General features: G+C 42.3%; 1 protein-coding gene across 5 annotated transcripts in view; it reads left to right on the top strand.

Annotated features, from left to right (window-relative positions):
* LOC309333422 (putative helicase senataxin) overlaps positions 1-26,100 on the top strand; it is a 55,282-nt gene that overhangs the window by 9,429 nt on the left and 19,753 nt on the right. For 3 of the 5 annotated variants that reach the window (XM_081846879.1, XM_081846880.1, XM_081846878.1), the window contains exons 3-13: positions 6,329-6,527; positions 7,215-7,324; positions 9,442-9,661; positions 10,660-10,779; positions 14,826-14,997; positions 16,774-16,864; positions 17,325-20,636; positions 22,606-22,708; positions 23,448-23,603; positions 24,124-24,347; positions 25,738-25,905. In XM_081846879.1, coding sequence (XP_081703005.1) covers positions 6,329-6,527; positions 7,215-7,324; positions 9,442-9,661; positions 10,660-10,779; positions 14,826-14,997; positions 16,774-16,864; positions 17,325-20,636; positions 22,606-22,708; positions 23,448-23,603; positions 24,124-24,347; positions 25,738-25,905 — 4,875 coding nt within the window. Of the gene's footprint in view, positions 1-6,328; positions 6,528-7,214; positions 7,325-9,441; positions 9,662-10,659; positions 10,780-11,703; positions 11,992-12,102; positions 12,221-14,825; positions 14,998-16,773; positions 16,865-17,324; positions 20,637-22,605; positions 22,709-23,447; positions 23,604-24,123; positions 24,348-25,737; positions 25,906-26,100 lie in introns of those variants that run through there. The other 2 variants (XM_081846881.1, XM_081846882.1) reach the window with 2 other exon arrangements.

The raw sequence follows: 26,100 nt of genomic DNA, 5'->3' as shown, positions 1-26,100 counted from the left end.
TAAATAAGAGGACTATATATGATGATAATGTTTCTTTGAATTGTTTATAAACCTCAAAAGTGAAGCCACCAGGTCCTGGGGCTTTATGTGGTTTCAGTTTTTTAAGAACAGTGTCAATTTCTTCTAGGGAGATGGGGCTATCTAAATAAGGTTTTCTCATGAGTTAGTGAGGGTATAGGTAAGTTTTCTAATAATTGTGGATATCTTTTGAGGGGGGATTATGTGGTATATAATTTAGAATAAGAGGAGGGGGTAGATGCCTTTAAAAGAGATTGTTTTAGTGTCTTTTTTAATACTGTGTACTCCTGACATAATTTATTTCTTTTTAAGTCTGTTCGCTGAAAGTCTAGTCTTCCCTCCATATTCATAAAAGTATTGTTTCATGTATAAGAGGTTGACCAGTGTACTACTATTTCCAGTGAGCTTATTTCTCATCTCTTTTGTTAAATTACTCTGAGGAGGTGTTTTGACTATGATTCCAGAGGGTGGCAGCATGATTCTGTCTTTTGAGGCATTAGCTACCCCTCCCAGTTTGGTGTCACCTGAAAATTGAATAAGCATGCCCTCAATTCAAGCCATTTATAAATATATTGAGCAACTGTCCCAGGACAGAACCCTTCGACACCCTACTTGTCACTTTTTTCCAGGAAGAGAAGGAACCTCGAGTAAGCACTCTTTGGGTTTGGTCACTTAATCAGCTACAAATCCACCTAACAGTTACCCCATCTACCCCACATTTTACTAGCTTCTCCACAAGAATATTATGTGACACTTTGTCAAAATCCTTACAGAAAGCAAGGCACACTACATCGAGAGCATTCTATTGATCCTCCAAGCTTGTACCTCTATTAAAATAAGAGAGAGATTCGTCTGGCATGACTTGTTCTTAAGAAACTAACGCTGGTCTTGGTAATCACAGCATTCTTTTTTAACTGTTCACAGACTGACTGTTTAATTATCTGTTCAAAGGCCTTTCTTGGAATCAATGTCAAGCTGTCTGGTTGGTAGTTACTGACTGGTCAGTATTTTTTTCCCTTTTTGAAGATGGTGACAATATTTGCCCTCCTCCACCGTGGGTGCAGCTCATTGGGCCCTGGGAGTCTGAATTCATTTAAAGTAGCTAGGTGTTCTTTTACCACCTCTTTTCCTATCTGGGGCTTCAGCTCTCTTCTTGCATTCCCCCCCCCTTTATAAAATGCATAATTTTATATACTTCTGCCATCTTTTCTCTAAACTAAAAAGTCCCAAATTTTGCATCCTTTCTTCATAAGGGAATTGCTCCATCACCTTGATCACTTTAGTTGTCATTGTCTGAGCATTTTCCAACTCCGCAGTATGAGAATTTGAGCTAAGACAACCAGAACTGTGCACAGCATCCCAAATGTGGTTGCACTGTAGATTTGTTTTTATGTGCTAGGATTTTTCTTTCTCATGTAATGGACGATTTCCAGAGAGGTTGCCATATTAATTTATTGCAGCCTAAACAACAAATTCAAGGGACGCGGGTGGCGCTGTGGGTAAAACCTCAGTGCCTAGGACTTGCTGATCGTAAGGTCGGCGGTTCGAATCCCCGCGGCGGGGTGAGCTCCCGTTTTTCGGTCCCAGCTCCTGCCCACCTAGCAGTTCGAAAGCACCCCTAAGTGCAATTAGATAAATAGGTACCGCTTTATAGCGGGAAGGTAAATGGCGTTTCCGTGTGCTGCGCTGGTGCTGGCTCGCCAGCTGCAGCTTCGTCATGCTGGCCACGTGACCCGGAAGTGTCTTCGGACGGCGCCGGCTCCTGGCCTCTTAAGAGAGATGAGCGCGCAACCCTAGAGTCGGACACGACTGGCCCATACGGGCAGGGGTACCTTTACCTTTTTTAAACAACAAATTTCTTGGTCTTTAGGTGCCATAAGGCATTGAGGGTTATTGATGCAGTTTTTGTATTTCTTGTATCTGCCAGCATTTAGCATTTCTGTTGTATTGCTTCCTTTTCTGCGTGACTTAAAACTTACACATCTTTTCATCATTACTTAGCCTTGTCAGTGGCCCCAACTTATACAATGACCTGTTATCTTTTGCCCTGACCTTCCAGAAACAGGGCCATATAATCTTTTCTGAAAACTGGCATAGCACAGTGGAGAAATATAAACAGTCATTGATAATTCAAGTGTGGCTGAAAACTAAAAATGGCCAAGGATATGTTTTGGCTGGCTCCTGAATACAATCAATGTACAACACTATTTGCTAATCCTGAGCTCCATCCTGCTTTGACCCTCCATTTGCAACATTTCTGTGCTCCCATAACTTTTAAATCTATTTTCTTAATTAAAAAATCTCCCCTGCAGCTACCAGTTGGATCACTGGTCTCTGTAGCTCAGTATTGTGTACACCAACCGGCAGCTGCTCTCCAGGATTTGAGACAGGGAGTTTATCCCAGCACTGCCTGGAGATGCCACTGGGGACTGAACCTGGAACCTTCTGCATGCAAAGCAGCTGCTCTAGCCCTGGGCTGCAGGCCCTCAGTCTGGACCTCTTTGGGGTGGAATCCACATGTATTTGGGGGTGAGGGAAGCAAAGGTTTATAAGGAAACATGGAGACACATGGTAGGAATGGGCAAAAGCTGAGTTTAGAAACTTGGTTTACATACAGGGCTGTCCCTCCTGATTTCTCTCAGCCTCAGTTTTCAGATGTGGGAAAATACAGGATAGGGGGGCTAGGCTTTTGGCCCAGCTATGGAAGCAGCTAGGGACGCGGGTGGCGCTGTGGGTAAAACCTCAGTGCCTAGGACTTGCCGATCGCATGGTCGGCGGTTCGAATCCCCGCGGCGGGGTGAGCTCCCGTCTTTCAGTCCCAGCTCCTGCCCACCTAGTAGTTCGAAAGCACACCTAAGCAGATAAATAGGTACCGCTTTATAGCGGGAAGGTAAACGGCATTTCCGTGTGCTGTGCTGGTGCCGGCTCGCCAGAGCAGCTTCGTCACGCTGGCCACGTGACCCGGAAGTGTCTCTGGACAGCGCTGGCCCCCGGCCTATAGAGTGAGATGGGTGCACAACCCTAGAGTCGGACACGACTGGCCCGTACGGGCAGGGGTACCTTTACCTTTACCTATGGAACCAGCTATGGAATAATAGCCCAGTGTCAAGAAGATACATGGCTGAGGTGATTCCTGTTAAGCATCACCAGTCTCCTCAAAATACATAGGAAATCTTGAGACAGTCTTTAGTCAGTCAGGAATTTGAGGTTATAGAGAACAAATGTGTTTTTGGGTTGCTGGGGAATAAAAAATAGGTTGTGCTCCTGCATTGAAACTCACTTAACTTTTGACCTTTTAAATTTATAGGAGCTAACATCCATGTCAGAAAGAAGTTGCCAGAGACACCAACAAACTAAATTCCAGCTTAATTTCAAATTAAACGTCCAAATCACAACAATTTATAGCAATTTTATCTTCTTCTTTTTTGCAGCCTGTGCAGATACGTTCCTTGCCTGTATTAGCATTAACAGCTGGGCTAACTGGCTTCAAAACTGCTCAAAATAAAAACAAATTAAAATAGACCACAGAGCTCAAGGACAAGTAGCTTTGCCCATTGCCATCTTCTCCATTTTATTTCCTTTGTTGTTGTTTTTTTTAATGAATATTTATTGGCATTTTCAAAACACAGAAACAACAACAAAATTAAACAAAAAAAAAATAACAAAAATACAAAAAAACCCAGAACTTAAAAACAATTAAAAACACATAAAGTTTCAGTTACTCATTTTCTTTTAACTTATTTCTCAGACCTCCTCACACCTCCCCTTCCTGTATTCCACTTTAAATTATCAGCTCAGCAGATCCTTAACTTATTTCTCCACTTTAACTTAATAATTTATTCTAACATGCTGTTATTTTACTTTTCTTCTTTCTTCCATTTCCTCAATTTAATTTTTAGAAACCTTAATTTTCTTTTAATTTAAAAAACCAATTTTAACTTATCCAAATTTATCCTTCAATACTTATACTTCATTAATTTATTCTTAAACCTTTTTCCTAAAGTCGACCAAAATTTCCCTTCCACGATTTTCCCAATTTCCATACATCTAGCAAAACAAAATAAAAGCAGAACAAATTGTATTTATATACCCTTTGGATTCCCAAACTCCACCCACCCTTTTCCCGGTTTCAGTCCCCAACCAATGTCCAACAGTCCTTATATGTTATCTAGCCTGGAGATCTCACGTCCAAGGCTCTTAAATCTCTCTCAGTTCCTCTCTGCTGGTCTTTTTGATAGTCCTTAATATTAAACCCCAAATCTCGGAGAGGCTCCGGCCCAACAGGATCCATATTTCTTCCAGCCAGACCTCCATACTTAAAAGCAAAGCCTATGGGGTACTCCGACTCTTGTTTCATACTCCTTTCAAATCCAAATGTCCCCAAAGCTCCAACTTTCACCTTCAGCAAATTTGTAATCCTCAGGTCTTCAGATCTCCACCTAAGGAGATCTCTCCATTTTTCAGTCTCCAATTCAGGCCAGGCTTTCCACATCCGATTTTTATTTTCCTTTTTTGTCAACATGTCAGACCTCAAATTGCGGCTCTCCTTTAGCATCTGCAAAATTTCAGCTCCTCCTTCCTTTTCTTCAAAAGCAACATATGTCCCCTGCTCCATCTTGTCAAAACTTTCAGTTTCATCTATTTGTTCAGTTGAATAGGTTTCTTGTTTCAAATCCTTGTCAGATACACTGTGTATCTGAAGAAGTGTGCATGCACACGAAAGCTCATACCTAGAACTAACTCAGTTGGTCTTTAAGGTGCTACTGGAAGGATTTTTTTTATTTTGTTTGTAGCCAAAACATTGGTTTGGCCTTGTAACTTTCCCAAGAGAACAAAAGCTCTGTCCAATTCAGCTTGGATTTTCCCTCCTCCAGCCATTCCTGTAATGTCACTAAGCCCCTCTAGGGGGATTTTAGTTCCTTAATATTCCTTTCAGCTCAAGTCCAAGAGTCGAGTTATTTTGTATCAGCCCTTTCTTATTTTCAACCAATTGTAGCAAGTAAACCAGCAGAAGCAACAGAAATAAAGTTCTATTTTTCCTGTCTGACAGCTAACTTGACAGCTGTCAAACTCTTCAGTATTACATCAACAGGCTTTCTCGCAGGACACTCCCGGGTCTGGGGGGGTAAGACTTCAGCTCCCAAAATTAATCTTCTATCCTCCAGTAAAGCTTCTTATAATGTCAAAACCATAAAATTAAAGTCTTGTACTAAAAAGAAAGAAAAGTTCTCTCGACCTTAGCTAACAGGTCCTTTGCTTTAAATTGTTTACAAAGAGGGGGGGTGGACTTCCTTTTTAACCCTTCCCCGCTCGTTCCTGATCCCCCCCAAATTTTTTTTTAAAAGTTCCAATTTCCGTATTACTCACGGGTTGATGTTTTAAAGTCCGAATGATCCAAGGAAAAAGTCAGCGCTCTCCGATAATGGCTTGCGGCTTCACTCCGTAGAAAAAGAAGTACTATCAGCACCGCGCCGCACCCCGTCCCCGTTCTGAAGCCTCTAAAGAGGCTCCTTTACGGATTGGGGGGGCGCAAATGGTGCCCGCCGAGTCTCTATGTTCACAGGCTTCCGCGCCTGTGATTTTAAGGGTCCCCGCGTCACCTCAGCGGCAAGACCCAGACTCTACGGAGCCGATTCCCTCCGGAGCTCGGAGGGAATCCGCTATTAAGCGATGGCGCCAACCCGGAAGTCCCATTTTATTTCCTTTGTTCTCTGGTGAAGCTCAAACAAAAATATTTTAACTTTTAGTTACTGTTTTTCACCCGATTAATTTTTCCTGGGTTTCCTACAGTGGACTGATTTGTGCTAATTTACACCTGAGATTGTACAAATCTATTTCTTGAACTCCTGTTATGAATAGGTAACTGTAATTTTTTTCTTTTTCTCCATTACTTGGAAAGATAAGGGGCAGAATTGTCTCAAGAATATGTAATTTTACATAATGTAGTTTTGATTTCATTTATGCTATATTATTGTGAGTTATACTTCCATATCCTGGAATGCAGTCATTGTTTGTGATACATTAAAAAAAAAAAATCCTTTCCGGTTGCTACTACTTGCCCATTTAAGCCTTTTAAATAGAGATCTTTCCCAGTCTGTTTCTCCTTTGGAATTGTTTTTAGATCTTTTAAGTGTTTCATTGCATCCATGTCTGGTGATCTGGGACCCTTTTGGGATGAAGAGTGGGAATGTTTTAAAATAAATAATAATCTGTAGATTCTATTTTCAGCTAGCATCTTTTTAGGGCAGCAGAGTTAGTTACTGCAATCTCTGTTCTAGAATTCTGTAGTTAATTTATTTTCTAATTACAGATCCTGTGGAATCTTGAAACCACTCGTCTTATTGCCCATTTTGAGAAATCAATGCCGAAGGAAGAGGATGACAGCAATTCGCTGGACTGTGATGAGGGGGGAAAGGTGCAATGCCTGGATTCTGACATCGAGAAAAAACTTAGAGTGCCATTGTTGGAAATACTGAAATACCCCTACCTGTTGCTTCATAAACACCTCAGTGAGTATCTTGAGGCACCTGAACTTGATCTGGTTCTCCCTTGCATAGTAGCTACAGTTTTTGAAAGCAGCTACTGAAACAGGTTGTGACAAATCACTTAGTGGTTGCATTCTCAGGATACGCCAGGAGGGGGTATGTTGATTGGGCTTTTTTGTACTATTTCTCTCCTCAGAAAATCTTGTACACAAAATTCTTATTACTATATTATGTATATTCTGTTGCCATCACATGTGATCAGAAATTGTGGCCTGAGTGGTGTTGCTCACTTGACTTCCTCAAGACATGCATCCCTGCTGTTTACTAAGAACAGGAGGGTAGAATTCTTTTTGTTGCAGGAACCTGTGTATTAACTTTGCTGGAAGGACAAGCTGTGGGCTTGTTTTGGCCCAGCCATATAGTAACAAGGTGCCTAGGGAAGGTTTACCAAATCTCTCCTTTGTATGTGTGTGTGTGTGTGTGGGGGGTGTTTCATGAAAATGCCAGACAGGTATCTCCCTTAAGAAGCTTTATAGGATAAAACCCTCTGCATAGTGTTGATCTGAACACTATGCAGAGGGTTCCACAGAGTCCATTCCTGTTCTATGAATCTTTGAAAATGGCTTTCATCTTATGCAAGGATCATTTCCCTTCAAATTATGGTTATTCCAGCAGCCCTAACACTTTGTGTTCTCTTTTTTTGAATTGTAGGCATGCTGTTTGTGGATGCTATTTGCAAAATGGAGGCAATCAACTACCCCTGCCAGGTGCTTGGGAAACACCCAGGGGTCTATTTGCTCATGGTACACCCTAATGAAACGGTGAGCTGCTTTAATTTTCTTCTACATTTTCAGTTTTGCTTCCCAGGCTTAAATGTAGGATTAAGCTGCCTTAACCATTGGTCAAATGAAAGAAAGTCCTTATGCATAGAATTGTAGAGTTGGAAGGGACTCCAAGCGTCACCTAATCCAACCCCCTGCAATGCAGCAATTTCAACTAAAGCATCTATGACAGGTGCACATCCAATCTGTTTAAAAACCTCCAAGGAAGGAGAGTCCACCAACTCCCAAGGGAGTCTCTTCCACTGTCAAACAGCTCTCACTGCTAGAAAGTTCTTCCTTATGTTTAGTCAGAATCTCATTTCTTGTAAATTGAAGTCATTGGTACAAGTTCTCCAAGCAGGAGAAAACAAGCTTGCTCCAGCTCCCACATGACAGCCCCTAAGATATTTGAAGATGACTATCATCTCTCCTGTCTCCTCTTGTCCAAGCTAAACATACCCAGCTACTTCAACCACTCCTTATAAGGCTTGGTTTCCAGACCCTTGATCATCTTGGTTGCCCACTGTATACATTTCAGCTTGTCAATATCCTTTTTAAATTGTGGTGCCCAGAACTGGACGCAATATTCCAGTTGTAGTCTAACTAAGAGAGAATAGAGTTGTGCCTGTACTTCCCTTGAATTGAACACTACACTTCTGTTGATGTAGTCTAGAACAGTATTCCCTCTTTGTTCTGCTGAATCACAGTACTGACTCATGTTAAACTCGTGGTCTACTAAGACCCCTAGATATGTACCACTGGCAAGCCAGGTGTCCTTCCATCATATATTTGTGCAGCTGGTTCTTCCTGCCTAAAGTGCAGAACCTTACACTTGTCCTTACTGAAATTCATTTTGGATGTTTGGACCCAGTTCTCCAATCTGTTAAGGTCCTCTTGAATTTTGATTCTTTTTTAAGTGGCATTAACTACCCCTCCCAGTTTGGTGTCATCTGCAAATTGGATGAGCAGCCCCTCAATTCTTTCTTCCAATTCATTTATAAAGACATTGAACAACAAGCCCAGGACAGAACTCTGTGACACCCTATTTGTCACTTCTTTCCAGGATGATGAGGAACCATTATTGAGCACTCTTTGAGTTCAGTTATTCGGCCTGCTGCAAATCCACCTAACTGTTATGTCCAGCCCACATTTTATCAGCTTCTTCACAAGTATATAATGGGAGACTTTGTCAAAAGCCTGACACAAATCTGTATTTTTCAAATTACATTAACAAGTTTGAGAAAACAACAGTTCCAACAATGCTTTCCTTCATAGTTCTAGGAAATAACAAACAAGCTGTTTTGTGTTTTATATATTAATAGAAACACCTTGAACTTGGCCTGGTAACAAACCAACAGGTTGGTCTGTGAGCATGTGTGTTATATGCTGACAAGGTCTCACACCTGTCAGCAGCCATGATGCACCATTCTGCACTAACAGCAGCACAAGGAAAGCCCGACACACATTGCATTAATGCAATATTGAGGCAGCCAAACCTTTATAGGAAGCTTGTTCTTTTCATCAGGCTGAGGGCCTGGCAACAGAAATCTTTGCCTGGTTAAGACCCTTGGGGGGCTACCCTGTGTGAGAAGAAATAAACAAACTTAACTTTTGTAAGTATCTCTGAATTCTCTTTTGGCTAAAGGGTGAGGTATTAAAAAAGACTTGTATCTAACTTCTACTTAGAAGAGATTCATTGATGTTAACAGTCTAAGTTAGTCATGCCCATCAATTTCAATGGGCCTACTCTGTATAGGACTGACACTGGATTCAACCTAAAGTAACATCCTAGTTGTTCTACACTGTTATTGACACAGTTCTATTTTTAGTGATTCCACCCAGGTTTTTTATTTGTTTTTGATAGGTGGTTGTTAAAATATCCCTGTCCCTCATTTTCTGGGATGATTGGTAAGTGAGGAGGCTGTGGAGAAGTCCATGGCCTTCAAGTAAGTTTTCCCTGAAACATATCTACACCGTCTGGTTTGGAGTGTGAACCTTTAGGTTGGACTTGGTAACAGTTGTCTTTCACACCAACTTGGCTTCTGCTCCACTTTCCATAACAATGACTGCTCTGATTCCTTACCATAGTATTTAATAATGTCCCTTCAAACCCACAGATCCGTCGATGGGCCATTATGACAGCCAAGAGTCTGGGAAAGGTGGACAGGGACGATTACTATGACATACAGGAAGTGCTAAATTGCTTGCTCAGAGTTATAGAGCTGAACCTCTTTGAAAACGCTTATGTTTATAACCCCACAACAGTTGAGAAGGGTAATCTCATCTTGTTGCCTGACCACCTGTACGATATTACCAGTTACAAAAACTACTGGCTAGGTGAGTAGAAGCAGCTGAGATGGTCTGAAGGGTAAAGGGATTTGGCATGCCCCATTCCACTGGGCATGGTAGCAATGTGGTACAGCAGGAATAGCTAAACTTTTTTTCCTCCTTTTGGTAAGAGCCACATTGGCTCATAACAAATGCTCGGAGGACCTCATGCTAGCAGTGCTCCCAAAACGGGTACGGGGTGAAAGTGGATGCGACCACCATACACACAGCCTCTGCCTCCGTCCCTCCCTAACACACACACACACACACACACACACACACATAGGAAGCTACCTTATGCTGACTGACCATTGGTCTATCCAGCTAATAGACCAATGACTATTGACTGGGGCAGCATCTCTCTCCAGGGGGTGTATTCCAGCCCTCATCCATGAAATCAGGTGCCACAATAAACCTATTAGCCTTCTCTCCCCACACCCAGCTCATCTCTGGCCTTCCAGATGTTTCTGGAGTATGTTTCTCATCCTCTTATTTTTGGACATGCCAGCTGGGGCTGATGCGAGTTGTATACCAATAACACGTGAAGGGCCACAGGTTTGCCCAACCCCCTTTAAGGTGTCGCCAGGCTCCTTTTCCTCCTGTTCCATTTAGAATTAAAACTTTGCTTCCTTATCATTGACTTTGTGGCGCTTTACAGTTGTATATATTATTATGTTTTAATTAAACCATCCCATCCATGTATGTGCAACCTAGCTAAATTCTAAAATAAAGGTTCCTGTCCCAAGGGATGTGTAATGTAAAGCAGGGGTAGCTAACATGGTGCTCCTCATATGTTGCTGGACTCCACCTCCTTAAGCCCCAGTCAATATGGCCTATTGCCAGGGATGGTGTGCTCCCAAACTTTGGAGGACACAGTCTAAAGTTTGAGAGGACTGCAAGCAGGCGCAATTACATTAAGTAGGTTTTAGTTTGGTTATGGATTAAGATTGGGAGTTAAGGCAATGCCCAGTGACAGTTTCTGAACTTTATAATTTTCATTGTTGTAGGTATATGTATGGTGCTGCTGGTGCTGGATGAGCAAGCCATGGATTCATTGTTGCTTGGCCCAAACAAACAGAACGACTTTATGCAATGCATAATAAATACCCTTAAGAAAGACTCGGATGGTAATTAATTAATAATCTTTTAGGGCAGTGATAAAAGTAAATTAAAAATAGTCTGAATAGCCATAAAACTTGTATGTTCAAATGCTATAGTGCATGATGGCTGATCACTAGTTTCTATGCTTATAAAAAACAGACCTCAAATGTCATTGAAGTTTTGTTTTTCTTATGTGTTTTGCAGTTATCAGGTGAGATCTAACTAAGTCATAGTTTAGACACATTGGTTAATAAAAGTTCATTGATTTCATTGGTGTCTAGATTATTAACTGAAGTTTGATATCACCAAATGGGTTTTAGAGGGTTTCTTTTTGGAGAATTAGGTGTCATTTCTTCTGAGGAGGAACAGAAATCTGTTTGGATGCACCTTATATCTAACTGAAATTGCATAAATTGATATCTGTAACTTGCCTTCCTTTATCCATAATACTTCTGTTTTGGTTGCTACATGACAAATTCAGTTTAAAAACATTACACCCGCCCCCGCCCCCCATGTGCTTTGGCTCATATTTACCTGCAATCTAATATCTTCTTTCAGCACAGTTGATAGTCATTAGGTTTGCAGACTTTTATTCTTACTGTTGTTTGCTGATAAGTGCTGTGGTGTTGATTGGCATTTTCCTGCAGCAGAGAGGGAATCCTCACATGGATTGTCCCCCCCCCCCCCATTCCACACTTGCTCCACAGGCAGGAATATGTAGATTAGACAGATCTTACCTCAGTGGGACAGCATTGCCTTCTTTCCTTCCTGCCTTGCTGCTGTGCAGGCCCAGGTCGCAGCTCTACACTTCTGCCGTTTGCTGCTTGAGGAGAAGCTTTCCTTTCCTTGAGGCACATTTAATTACAGAATTCAACAACAAAAAGGTATGAGTCGTCTCTGAGAGCTCGCAGCCTCCATTTTTGACCAATTTCTCAGATGAGGAGGCCGGAGGAGCAGAGGCTACCCACAGCAGTGTGGTGGTTTCCTTTGGTGTACCCTCAAGCTTGCCAAGAACTGCATCCCAGGAGCCAGCAGAGGCTGCAGAGGAACAGCCAGCAGAGAAAGCTGAGGCTTTGTAGCAGCTGCTGGGCCTTGCATCACCCTGTCATTTAGTGATTGACAGCACAACACACCACACTGAGTTCTGTCAGTGAATCCGGCAGGCATTGGCCCAGGGTGCAGGAGCTGGTTTAGTCCCAGTCCCTCAGATGGCATTTCTTGGCCCTCCAGTGCCCAAGGTATCTCAGGTTTTGGCAGGAAATAGGGCCTCACGCTTGTTTTCTGCTGAGAGTTTTGCCCACCTGTTGAAGATCCTAAAGATAGATAACTGTGCCCAAGAACACAGAAGCTGGTGGTGGCAGCGGCAAAGGGAGTGTCCAAAGTAAGGACTGTCCCAGTCCTTTAACCATTTTGGCAACCTTTTCCATCTGTTCTCAGTACCTGGGGATAGTCACTCCTCAGGCCCAGGTAGGCCCAGGTCCTAAAAGGTTTTATACCTTTCAACCTGAGACTATGACTAAATGCTGAGTTCCCCACCGTACCTCTGTATGTTCAATACAGTGGGTACAATGACAGCCAAGGACACAGATGAATTTCCTAGAATTCAGATGATAATAAGACTTCATTTGACCTTCCGTGGTGCCTATGGCCCCGGAGACAGTAGAAGCTAGCGGTACCAGTGAGATGGGCAGAGATTCCAGCCCTGGCAAATAGCAGAAGCAGTTCTCACCCAGTTCTAGAGAGACTGGACAGAATCAGCAGGGAGACAAGAAGTTAACTTAGTCCTGACTAGAGATGTAAAATTTCCAGAAATTTTGAAGCCATGAGGGAAAAAAAGTTTTTTCCTCTTTTTCCCCAGAAAAAAATTGAAGTTTTTTGGGGGGAAATTAAAAGTTCAATGTGGAGTAGTTTTACAAATTGCGTGAAACACAGTGTGGGTAAAAGTATTGTGCTTGCAATAAAACATGTAACCACCCCCTTTCCCCCAAAAGCAACAAAAAAAGCAAGAAATCATCAATATAAAAAATAACCAGATTTTCCCCTTAACACCAACAGCAAATAAAGTTAAGATCCACTTCAATATTTAAGCTCCATAGAAGATCTACCCTTTGAGTAGTGCTTTTTTAAAAAAACAAAAAAGGTGTGTGGAATATTCAAACTATATCAAACTCCCCCCCCCCCAATTTTTCTAGAAAAAAACAGCTTCAGAAAAAAGTGGGGGGACGGACACTGGAGTTTCCTCCCCAATTCCCCCCCCCAGGCCTTCCCATCTCTACTCCTGACTCCCTAAGCTTACAGTTTAGTTCATCTGTAACAGTTCTTCTCCTGCTGCAAGGAGATGACAACAGATCAGTGGGTTCTACAAACCGTGAGGGAAGGGGATATTCAGGACTTTGTCCACTTACCTTGCAACCACTTTGTCATTTCTCCCATGTCCAAAAAGGAGAAAACGCTATGTGGTCCTAGCAGCCATTCAGCTGATAATCCATCAATGCCATAGAGCCCATGCCCTGCTACTCGATAATCTTCATAGTCCCAGAGGAGGAGGAGGAAGATTTCAGGGCCATATTGAATTTGAAGAGGGTGAACAGGCACATCTCTCAGACACTGATGCAGCAAGTGACACATTGTTCAACTGGGTGGAGAACTACCTCGCATCTATCACTGAAGAACATGTATTAGATGCATCCACCAGGGAGGATTGGCAATAAAAGATATTAAGGATGTTAGTAGAATAAGTCAGTGCATATCCTTATTTGGAAAGTATTGGTTAGCTTGAACATGCTTAGATTAGAAAACTATATAGATCAAAATTTGGAATATTGAAAGAATGTCTCTTTGATTAGCTTAGAGATTAACCTGATGTTACTGTCCTGATGGAAGGTTAGATATGGTAAAAAAAAAAAAAAGTTATTATGTAAAATGACCTGTAGGAAAATCTTGACCAGCATGTCATGTCATGGCTGATGTAGAATGGACCATGTGGAACTGGTTATATACTTAGCGCCATGTAAGCGGTGTATGGAGAAGTATAAAAGCTGTCTTGAAACCTGTGATTAGCACAGTACCCACTATTCTATGGGATTGTCCTTTACTGCAGCAAATTTAATAAAAAGTATTGTCTTGCTGGAATTCGTTCACTGAGGTCCAGCTCTGAGGGCCTTCTGGTGCTTCACTCACTGTGAGAATAGAGGTTACAGGGAACCAGGCAGAGGGCCTTCTCAGTAGTGGAACCCACCCTGTGGAATGCTCTCCCATCAGATGTCAAGGGAATAAACAACTTTCCAACCTTTAGAAGACATCTGAAGGCAGCCCTGTTTAGGGAAGTTTTAAATGTTTGGTGTTTTGTTTTATTTTTAATATTCTGTTGGAAGCTGCCCAGAGTGGCTAGGGAAGCCCAGCCAGATGGGCGGGGTATTGATTGATTGAGTTCCTTACCTGGGAATGAACCTGAGGGATGTTCGAGCAGCTTTGGTACATCCTATCCGAGGATCCCCACCCCCCGGGCATGGAAATGTGACATTGGAGCACCAGTGAAGGTCCAGTTTCTGCAGGGGGTGGAGGGGATCCTATGCACCCTGGGTAGTTTGCATAATTGGCTGTGTGGTTGCATGCATACACTGCTTTTTAGTATTTTCTCTAATTGAATACGTTCTAGTTTGGTGTTGAAACACTCTCTCCTCAGTTCAGTTTAATACAGTAGTACTCTCCTGCTCCAGACATGTGGGCATTACACCTCCCTAGGCAGCAAAATTTTGCTGCCAGAGGACAGTTGATCAGCTGCAGCAGGCAGCATGAAATACTTGCAGGGACTACAGGTTGCCCATGGATTCAGCATCAAGCCAGTTCCTTAATTTAGCCAGGTTCATTCATTTCATTTGAAGTTTACTCTGAGTAAAACATAATTTGAATACAAATTTGCTCACTGATTTTATGGCAATTCCAGTATTGCTTGATACTGGGTTTTTATCCCCCCCCCCCATGTACTCAACATTTTCATTTTTTAATTTGCGTGTTTTCATTGACTAAATATTATTTCCCATCTCAGCATGTTTTGACTTGTCTGTTTCAGATGAAAGTAACAGTCCCTTCTGGCCTGCACTCCACTGCTTCATGGTGATCCTGGATAAGCTTGGGTCCAAAGTGTGGGGGCAGCACATTGATCCAAGTGAGGCATTTCAAACTATTAACAACAGCGTGAGTTATAATAAAGAAATAGAGAATATTCGCCAAAGGTGCAAGAGGTCAGTCCTTTATCCTTTTATTACAGTTTTTATAATACAGCATTTTGGAAGCCAGTGTGATATCCTTCAATTCTTGCTGAGCAATTAGCCGTTCTGGCTGGGGCTGATGGGAATTGTGCATCAACATGTAACTATATTAGTTACCACTGGATTAAGATTAAACATATTTGATATAGTTTAAATGTTATCTGCAAATCAGTTAAAGGCTTTGCTTAAAATATTTTCAAGTCTTCCAGTTAAAATATCTACCAATAAAACTCATTCACTGTTTAAATTGTAATTTGTTTTTGTTTTTTGTTTTAGTTCTAATACTAGTTTTTATAAATATATTGTGTTTTGTAGGGATGGTTATCTGTAAAAAAAGTTAACTACTACATTGATTTTAATCATGAGTTTTTTGATTGGATTTGTGTTGTGTTCATGTATTGTGACACTTTCTAATTTTATGAAATGTGGTTCCTGCAGAAAATATGTCAGTGGAACAGTTTCCATCTAACATCATTGGATGAGCTATGTTGCTCATGCCCATTTTGTGGATGTTGTGGTATTTCTTCCAAAGCCACCTAAGGAGCCTATGGCTTAGTGAGGTTGTCTTTCCTGCATTTACAAATCATGGTGCATCCATGGTGTGTATGTGAACTATGGTTTGTTCCAATGTGCCTTAGGTTGTCTCATAGATGAGCAAGCAAACCAGTTTCTTCCTACAGAGCTTAAAACAAGCCATGTTTCATAAACCTACAAGAAATTTTAGTGCCAGATTGGAATCAACCAAAGCAAGCTGTAGTGAGTCAGCTGAGCTGGGTTCCAACTCTGGAAAGAAATTAGTAGAGGAGTTTGACCAGAGGTCGCCCTCCACTGAACTCCCCAAAGACACAGGCTTCAGTTGAAAAGTAGGCCTTTATTAGTACAAATGTACATAGGATCAGTCTCTTCAAAAATACTGGAGAAGACTGCGTTTTGGGGCTTTCAAACGTTATTTCTACTTCACCAGTCATAGGATTACATCAGACTTTCCCATCACAGTTACAACTCATTGACACCATTCTAGACCAACCAGAGATCCTTTTACTCTTCTGTCTAGCCCATCTCAACCTCCTCATCTTATTATACATTTTTTAAAGGGTAACCTTTTTTAAGGGTGTTTTTGATTAATTTCTCTTATTAGCTGTTTATCAAAATCTGTTTTCCATTATCTGTGATTCATTTATCAGGTTAAATATAAGTGCTGCTATGCTTAGCAGTCCTTTCACTAGTGCCATACTGATTATCTGCTTACTTTCCTTCAGAGTTCGTTCCCTCATTGTACCAGGTGCACATAACCTCTTAGATAAATACAATGTTTTTTTCCTTACTAGAAGAGCTTAGTTAATCTTCATACACATATGCGGGATACATAATATGGAGTCCTAAAGGCTCAAAGTGGATTCAAACAAGATGAAGAAAAATGGAGATTTCTTCTTTGCAACCATCTGTGGTTTAGAGTTAAGTTTGAGTGAAATCCTCTGGCTTAAGTGAATTGGCTTTCACTAAGGCAGTTAGTTTAAGTCTGAGAGCAATTTAAGTACTCTTTATGACAAATGTAACACTATAATTATTTGCATAGTCTTTGGGACTCAGGGTCAGAGGAGGAAATAACATTGACCTTGATTACATATTCTTCTGTTCTGTTCTCTCCCCCCCCCCCCCAGCAGTCGTGAGCTTTAAGAATGATGTAAACTACACATTTAAATAAATAGCTTTTGGTTTAAATGCTTTGCTTTCTTAATGTTTTCAAAGGACTAGATCTGTGCCGCTATCAGATTGTGAAGAAGAAATGGTCACCTGCAGCCAACTGGTGTATGACTACCGCCTAGAAAAGCCACAGAAGGTACCTTGCATGTTGATCTAATTTATTGTCTCCTTCCATGGTTGAAATATGGTTATGGGGGCAGCTGCAGAGTATAGCTGGAGAGAAGAATCAAACCACATCTGTCCTCTAGAACAAACACTTTTCATTTTCAAAGGCTGGATCCTGGTGTTCGTTTGAAGGGTGGTTTCTTACTGGCAACAGAATTCAGCCTCCTGAAAACTTTGTTTTTTTTCATTAAAACAATGTAGACCTGTTGCACTCTGGATGATGCTAGGCTACAACTCCCATCGTCTCTGATCATTGGCCATGCTGGCTGAGGCTGATGGAATTTTGAGTCCAGCAACATCTGAAGCGCAACAAACCCCCTTTCCTGTCATAGTAAAATCATGTGAGGATGGCATCTGTATATGCGGGGGGGGGGGGGGCGGCGGCAGCGGAATGGAGAACATGCTGTTAAAACAGTGACTTCTTGTTTCAGGTTACCAGGCAGAAATCTGCTGCTTGTCCTAATTACTTCCCTGACTTGTATGAAGATATGAAAACATTAATTGATGCATTCCAGGCTGACTTTGGCCAAGACATACAGTTGCACAGCAGCACTTTTCTATGGCTTATCCCTTTCATCCACTCCCTTATGGGCCTCAGGGAGCTGGGAATTGGCTACAGCGTACAGGTTATGAGCCACCTGTGTTTAAAAACGGATGTCTCTGAGAACTCTGCTGAATCTTATGACAAAGTATCTCAGTTCTTTATTTGGGTCCTGGTGATCGTGATTCAACTCCACCTTAAGAAAAAGTGCCTGAGTTCTCTGTGGGTCAGCGCGGAAAAATGGGTGCGGACAGTGGTAGCATGGGCCAAGCTTCCACGTGCAGTGTTCATGGCTGGCATCGAGAGAAGGGCGGCCAGGAGCTGCTTAATAAGCACAGCTACATCACCATCTCTGGAAACAGAGTCTGTGCAGTCTTTCTGCATGAAACTGATTCGTAATATCCTGAAGGAAGGCTTACATGATGTGAAGACTCCCGTGTGTAAGCAGTTCTTTCTTGAACTCAACTTGCATCTCCGTAACCGCATGAACTTGGAGCTGAGTCCCAAGCAGACTCAAGAATTGCAGAGTACTCTGAAGCATATCATAAGGACCATGTGGGTGAAATCAGGACCTTCTTCCCCCATCGTGGAGAGCTTTCCCATTGGTGTAAATGAAAGGCAAGAAGACATTCATCCAGTGAATATGTGCAATGAGCACCCACCTCACTTGTCAGCAGCAAGGAAAGATGAAGTCTGCCAAGAAGGCCAAGTACAAGAGGGCTCCATGTTAGCAAACAGATACATGTATGTTCAAAAAACCATGAGCTGTCACCAGATACTAGGGATAGACATAAAGGTTGAGAACATCTGGTCAGGGGTGGAGAGACCCAGAGCTTCCAGTCCTCTGATGACAAAGAATGATGACAGCAGTGATGCTTTGGAGAAAAGTGTTGATCAGAATGACCTTACAAGCCAAAGGAAACCTCTGAGACCTCTGAGCCCCAGCTTCAAGGCGAAGTTGAGACAAGTGCTTAATAAGTATAGAAGCAGCACCATGCTGGAGTCCAAAAGAAAGAAGGAGCAGTCAGTTAGAGACCAAAGGAAAAGCCAGGAAGGGCCGAAGAGTGATATTGTTGCAGGTAGCGCTGGCAACACATCAGATCCATTGCTCTGCAAATCGGGGGCAGGCTCAAGCAAGTCTTTCCTTAGTATGTCATCCTGTATGAAAAATAAATGCCAGGACAGTCTGGTGAATTTTGAAACAGGACAGTTGGATTCTGTCACTTCAACTAGCACAGCAACAGATTCCCAAATTAACATAGCCTTCAATAAAGGCACCTTCATTGCTTACACCAAAGAAACACCCGTTGACTCTAGGCAGGAAAGCAGCAAGAAAGTTATGGGCTCTGTTCAATCTCAGTCTACCAGTGAAGACTACCCTTCTAAGGCAGCAAAGGGACCAATCCAAACAATTATTATTTCTGATTCTTCAGAAGAGGATGAAAACCAAGGGAACACTAGTAGAGAGAGCAGAAAAGATACAACATGTGTGCGCCATGAGAAGCAATCCAGTGCACAGGGGCAAGAGCCAATGAATTCCTCACCAACAAATGCGGAACATGAATCACAGTTGTTTGAGTTCGAATCAGAAGCTGAAATTTACTCAGAATGGCAGGACAGCCAAACTAATGAGGAAACGACAGAGGAGGAGAACCTTTTAGTGGAGACAGACAATGGCCACAGAGCCACTGACTTGGAAATAAATTACTGGGGTTATGAGTCAAACCCTCATTGGTTTAATGCCACTGAAGAAGCAAAAGAGGACCCTGTGCAAAACAGTGAAACTAAAACAAAGCCACATACACCGGCTCAGAAGGTCAACATTAGCAGCAGAAATGCAATGTGTTGCTCGACTTCCACAGGGATGGATGCAGGGTGTTCCAGACACATAGATCCATCAGCACCTACTGCTCCTTCAGAGTCAGCATCTGCTGTCAAAGAATCTACTATTCAGCCAAAGAAGGCACCACCACAGGCAGAACCAGCAAGATCTACTCCTACTGTGGTCCCACCTGCCAAAGTCCACCATTTTCCACCCCCAACCTCACTGACAGAGAATCTTGGCCTGTCAAAGAAAGTCCGTAGAGCAGCTGAACTATCTCAGCGCACACAGGACAGTCTTGCTGAGTTGCGTCGTCATGGGGAAATTGCTGGCAGGGTAGATGTTGCACAGAAAAGAACATCACAACTAATAAATGCTTCACACCTAACTACTAAAAATAGAAAAATGCTTTCTTGCCAAGAACTTCAGTTCTATAGGCAGACAAGGCCTAAAGAGAGAGAGAAGGGTCAGCACACTCAAAGAGGAAACCCAAGTTCCTCAATCCTTGAAGCTACAGCTAGTAAAACCAATCCCTTGACCTCTACCGATTCCTCCTCTAGCTCTTGTGATGAGGATGTGGCTTTGAAAGAGGGAGAGCCACAATTGAATGAGAACATTGAAGATGACAACTTGTTTCTTACACAGTCCGATCCAGTGGACATGGAGCTGTGTTCACAAATAGAAAGTGGCAGTAACCCCACACACGTGGAAGTCAGTGTATCTGCAAGCCCACTACAGGATGCTAATGAGATATGCAAGGAAGCAGGTTCTAAAAGAGCAGCTGAAGCAGAGGCTCACGGCGCAAGCTGTTCTGCTGGTGGCCCACAAGACAATGCGTCTGCCAAGACTTTTGCACCCCCTAGGCTCTCCACGATGAAAATCTTCAGCGTTTCTTCCCGGAACGCAAACCTCACCAAGGAGCTCGAGAGCATCCCAAAGCCCCCAGCAGTTCCAAAGAGCAAATCATATTCCTTCATGCCCCCCACCTCAAAGGGGAATGGATTGCAGTCCCAAATCCCCATGCCGAACAGCATTCTCCAACCACAGAATTCGAACAACGTCCCTCAGTTGCTAAATGTGCAAAATAACTCTAATGTGCATACTGGTGGGGTGCTGCCTGCCTCCAGACCTGTTTCCTGGCATGAAATGAATCCACGCTTTACACAAGCAAACAGCGTGAATGCCCAGCAGAGAAGTCCTGCCATATTTAGTAGAGAAATCCTGAAGTGGAACTATGACATGTTTGCACAGTTCAGTCAGTTTGGGCCACCAGCTTACCTCCTCCAGTCTGTTATGACTTCTGTTCCAGCCACTTTTAACAATTACAATGACTACTTCAATACTTTCTTCCCCTTAATGATGCTAAATACCTTTGAAACAGTAAGTAAAGTCTCCCTCAGCTCTTTGTAGTCTGGTGGCCACTTTTAACTGGAGTCTTTTGGCTAGTTTCAGGGAGGCCCACCTGGCTTAAAGAAACACATTTTTAATTGATTTTCAGACCGTTATGTAAGCAGAATAAGTGAACAATAACAACAATAATATAATAACTTGACATATCTAAAACAAGTCAAGGCAGATAGAATAACCACCATAAGAAATAATGACACCCAACTTTAAATCATGACATATTTCTCTGGTGTAAGGAAAGATCATTCCATGTCCATCTTTGAATGGAGTAAAAATGTTCAGGGTCCTCCTTCCCCTTGCAGACCCATAATTTAGGTTTTTTACACCATGGAGAAATATTCAAGCTCTGTAATGTTTTCCATTGTTGGAACTACGGAAATCTAGGCTGCTGCCAGCACCCATGTTTAACATTCCTTTGAGCGAAAAGTCTTCATCATTTCTGCCCACATATTTATCAAAGAAAGCTGGGCAAAAATTTAAACAGGTATTTCTTGATCCCAGACCAGAATGACTTGCGGGCATTCCCACCAAAGGTAGAAAATGTCCCTTTGTTCCTACAGTCCTGCCAACTGTTCCATGCTATAGTAGAAGTAATGTGGGATAATTGTGCTGGTGCACAGTGCCACTGTTGTGCTATTTTAAAGTGCATTCTTGGGCATGTGCAAATACAGGTTGGACAGTCTAGAGTTCCATAGCTTTATATTCAGCATTTTCTGTACAAATAATTAAGTCTTTTTAAGAAGACACACTTGTAAGGAGAATACATACCTTAGTTGGTGGACCCTTCAGGAAGTGCATTGGAGGTGGTTGGGAGCTGCTGCATGCCAGCAGTGGACAGGACCAGAGTTGGCAACAGAATGCCCCATTTTTCTCTTTCCTCTCCTCTTCCCTTCCTACCTCCACTGCAATTCCACTTAGGCTACATCTTCACCATACATTTAAATCAGCATCGTACTACTTTTTTTTATTAAATTATTTTTTATTAATTTTTAATAACAATCCAATGTAGGCCACATTAATACAATACCAAATCACGCCAAATCACAATACAATCAAAAGAGCCAATTAATCAGTTCCAAATTAAACATTTTTGAATGACTTCCCATGTTCCGGCTATCAGGAGTTGGTGTCATTCCTTGGTCCTGCACCAATTCTCTTAATTAGCCCAGTTCCACAATTCCAATCTTAATCCTTTAACAGCCACTGATGTGATGACTTTCGATCATATTTAATAAATCCCTCATAAATCTCATTTTACAACAAATTCAGAGGTTTATTCTCCAGGGTACATTCCTGTGCCTCCAGGTTCTTCCATGTAGTATAAACCCTCTCTTCTAGCTCTGCTGAACTCCAGGTGGTTATGTTTGCTACAGTGGTGGAGCCACTTTGCCCAGGGCCTGACTCCACTGGTGGGTGATGCAGGCACCACACCTTTGGAACCAATTCTCTACAGCCTGCCTGCCCCTGACCAACTAGAATTTCTCCCTTATTCTACCCAAGGGTCTTTGCTACACCAGAGTGTCCCAGCTTCTTTAGCTTTGTTAGAGTATGGTGCTGATAATGCCAAGGTTGCAGGTTTGATCTCCATATGGGACACCTGCATATTCCTACATTTGCAGGGGTTTGGACTAGATGATCCTCAGGGTCCCTTCCAGCTCTATGATTCTGTGACACAACTAGCTGCCACCTTGCCCAGCCCCAGTGGTTTCTACCCATTATCTGTATAGTATGTCATCCGTGAGCTCTAGACTCTTCCATTGAGACCAAAAGGCCTTCTTGGTGGTGTTGAGTGGGGACACAACTCCTCAGGGTGGAAGAGCCCAAGAATAAATTTTTCACTTACACAAAGCATTGATGTCTGGATCACCCCTTTGTAAAGTCTAGTGGATGGAAGAGCACTCTTCATAGCTGCTGTTAAGCCAAAGCTTGCTTTTTCTTGTAGGTGGCACAAGATTGGATAGAGAACCAGAAATGGAAAGACAAAAGGAATTTCCATTTAACTTTGCTGAACTTCAGTCTGGACACAAATGAAGCAGATTTTACAGGTGAGTGAGAATTTCACTGCATATAAACAAACAGGCAGTAAAAATTTGGTTCTGTTTTCAGTAGTGGTTGAAGTAGATAGCAAATGCTTGTGTTAAGGCGAGATTGCTGGGGTAAGCAGACAAGTGCTATTATACTTCTTTCTGTCTGCATAATTTTTGCTTTTTTGCCCACACATGTTGATGGGTATTTTAGACCATTTTCAGTTTTGCACTGATCTGAATTTTAAAAAAAGAAAGGTTTATACCAATAATTTTATTGTTTTATATCTCGTGTATAAAAGAAGTATTAAACCTTGAGGTGGGTGGGTATAAATTTTGGGAAATAAAATAAACCAATATCCCATGCCCATGACCCAAGCAAACTGAACTCCAGGTGCTGTAAAGGATTAAATAAATAAAAAACTAATGCTATTTCATAAAAAACCCCAAAACAAAACAGGGATTGAGGAGTGATATACCTGTTTTATCTCAACACCTAGATTGCTTTATATGTCTCCAAAACTGTTCTTATCAGGTCATACAAATGAAGAGAGAAAAAAACCTCATACAACTAAATTGACGAAAGATTTATTAGGCTGGGTCACAGGTGTAACTGAAAACACCTGAAATTCAAAGCTGAGCTTCAGCAACTTGTGGTTGACATGTATCTTTTTACTGAGGGTTTGGTAACATTAAAGCCATATCCATATGTGGCTAGATGCTTGCATATTTTTATTCTGTGTTCAAATTATTTTTCCAGCTAACCTCTTGGAGAGCAATTTGGGGAGACAGTACCCAAAGCAAGATGACTTTGTGGTCTTAACAGTGTATGAAAAGCAAGCCTTTCATAGCAATGCTCGTGAGGCAGAAAGCCGCCCAGTGTGCCACGTCGGTTGCGTCACTCGGTTTTATTTTAGTAAGTTTTTTAAAACTAACTTGTCAGTGGGGAAAAGAATTACCTTAGCCAACCATTTGTGTCATTAATTCTTTTGATTTGGGATGTAGTGGTTCGAGGCCCTGTGACAGGGTGAGCTCCTGTTGTTCGGTCCCAGCTCCTTCCAACCTAGCAGTTCGAAAGCACACATTGCAAGTAGATAAATAGGTACTGCTCTGGTGGGAAGGTCAACAGTGTTTCTGTGCACTGTTCTGGCTTTGCCAGAAGTGGCTTAGTCATGCTGGTCACATGACACGGAAAAACTGCTGGTGGAAGCGGACAAACGCCGGTTCCCTCGGCTTGTAAAGCAAGATGAGCGCCGCAACCCCAGAGTCGTTCGCGACTGGACTTAACTGTCAGGGGTCCCTTTACCTTTACCTTTATATATACTGGAAATGCTCTCAAACTATGGTTTGGGTTCTAAATGATGATGAATTCATGTAGTATTATTTCTGAATTTTATTCCTGTGTATGTGTCTTTTCTTTTTTAAAAAATAAACAGAATACAAAGAGCAGGATGTCGTTAATCTGTCTGTCAAGACACAAGGAAATTTGTCCCGTATCGAGAAGAAAGTAATGTGCCTCACCATTTGTTCATTGGCCACCATGCAGCGAATGTTTAAGGCCCTTCTTCTGCTTAACCGAAGCCCTCTAGCCAAAGCCATAATCAGCACAGAATATTCTGACTTCTCTCTCATGGGCTCAAATGTGGACTCTGAGAATTCTGTAAGTGTTTGAATTGGTTTTAAATGGGCTAAAGATATGTCCCAGTCCTGATTTAGGGAAGTATAATATCCTTGCTACCCATTACCAAATTGTATGCCAATGAGCCATGTTTTAAGCTGAAATTTCCTCAGAGATGGGTAGAGAAGTCCAGAGAGAGGGGAGATGATATCTGTTTATTTCTACTCCAGCAGCCAACTTTCCTTAATGGGTTGGGGAGAGGGAAGAACTGAAGTGACAGTTAAATGGTAAGATTAGCAACAAATGGAAGCTCTCTTTCCTTCTGCCATCTCCAAGGAAACCTTCGGAATTATGGTTCACAAAGTGCTGCTTTCTGCATGGTGCCCATAACATGGCTACAAATCAGTAGACCTTGGGAACAGGGAATGGTCTTTTAGATGTCTTAAAGGGGTGAGGAACTTCAGGTCCAGGGGCCAAATTCCACCCTCCAAGCCTCTGCCCGGCCCTTGCAACTCTCCCCAGGCTATGTCCCTCACCAGCCTTGCTTTGCATCTTCCTTGAATGGTTTTGTTTTGTTTTTTGCCTGGCTGTGATGTGTACTTGAGCTCTGATCAAGCCTCTTGCTTACCTGAATTTGGGATGAGATAAAGTGGTGTCTTCAGTGTGAAGAAGCAACTGTACAAAGGTAAAATGTACTATGTTGTTCTGCCCATATTCATCCCTGGCATGTGGCCTTAGAAGGTTGCTCAAGAAGGAATGTTATCTCCACCCAAGTGTATAATTCTTCCTACTCCTTTATGTCTCCTTTTTATTATGCATTTTGTGCTCTCATTTTGTATTTTTATGTTGTGACCCTCCCTATGAGCTTCGGATGAAGGACGGTATACAAATTTAATCACTCATATAAAAATAGTAGCAATGCATGAACTATGGAGGGACGCGGGTGGCGCTGTGAGTTAAACCACAGAGCCTAGGACTTGCCAATCGGGGTGAGCTGTTGTTCGGTCCCAGCTCCTTCCAACCTAGCAGTTCGAAAGCACACATTGCAAGTAGATAAATAGTTACTGCTCTGGCGGGAAGGTAAACGGTGTTTCCATGCGCTGCTCTGGTTCGCCAGAAGCGGCTTAGTCATGCTGGCCACATGACCCGGAAGCTGTATGCTGGCTCCCTCGGCCAGTAAAGCGAGATGAGCGCCGCAACCCCAGAGTCGACAACGACTGGACCTAATGGTCAGGGGTCCCTTTACCTTTACCTTTATGAACTATGGCCTAGCTCAAAGCAGGAGAATTAGCAAGGTTCCTGTCCCAGGAACCCACATGCTCACACTAAGCCATGGTTTGGCATAGCAGCAGTGTAAACCAAGTCACAGAAATCTCAGGGAATAGAAAGGTCTTGTGAATGACATGCCTTTGTCTTCTCTCCTACTCCACAGTCTTCGTACATGAGAGAATTTAATGAAGATCAAAGGACAGCTATTGAAACAGCTTATGCCCTCGTGACACAGTCTCCTTCACTGCCCAAAATTTGCTTGATCCATGGGCCACCTGGATCTGGGAAATCTAAGACTATCCTTGGACTCCTTTACTGCATTTTCATCGAGGTGGGTTAGGTCGATAACACCCTGCATGTTCCAGTCCTTGTGAAATGCACGAGAGTAGCTAATAGGCTTAAGAACAAATGGCATCCCCAGCTCTCTTATTCTGGTGGCAAATTACAAGACACAATATTTTTATATTGCTTTATGTAAAACACTTAGGGTTTTATTTTGAGTTATTGTTGTTAATTAATGGGAAAC

The sequence above is a fragment of the Podarcis erhardii genome (assembly GCF_964252035.2).
Source record: "Podarcis erhardii genome assembly, chromosome: Z".
Lineage (NCBI taxonomy): Eukaryota > Metazoa > Chordata > Lepidosauria > Squamata > Lacertidae > Podarcis > Podarcis erhardii.
This window is presented reverse-complemented; position numbering and strand designations above follow the sequence as displayed.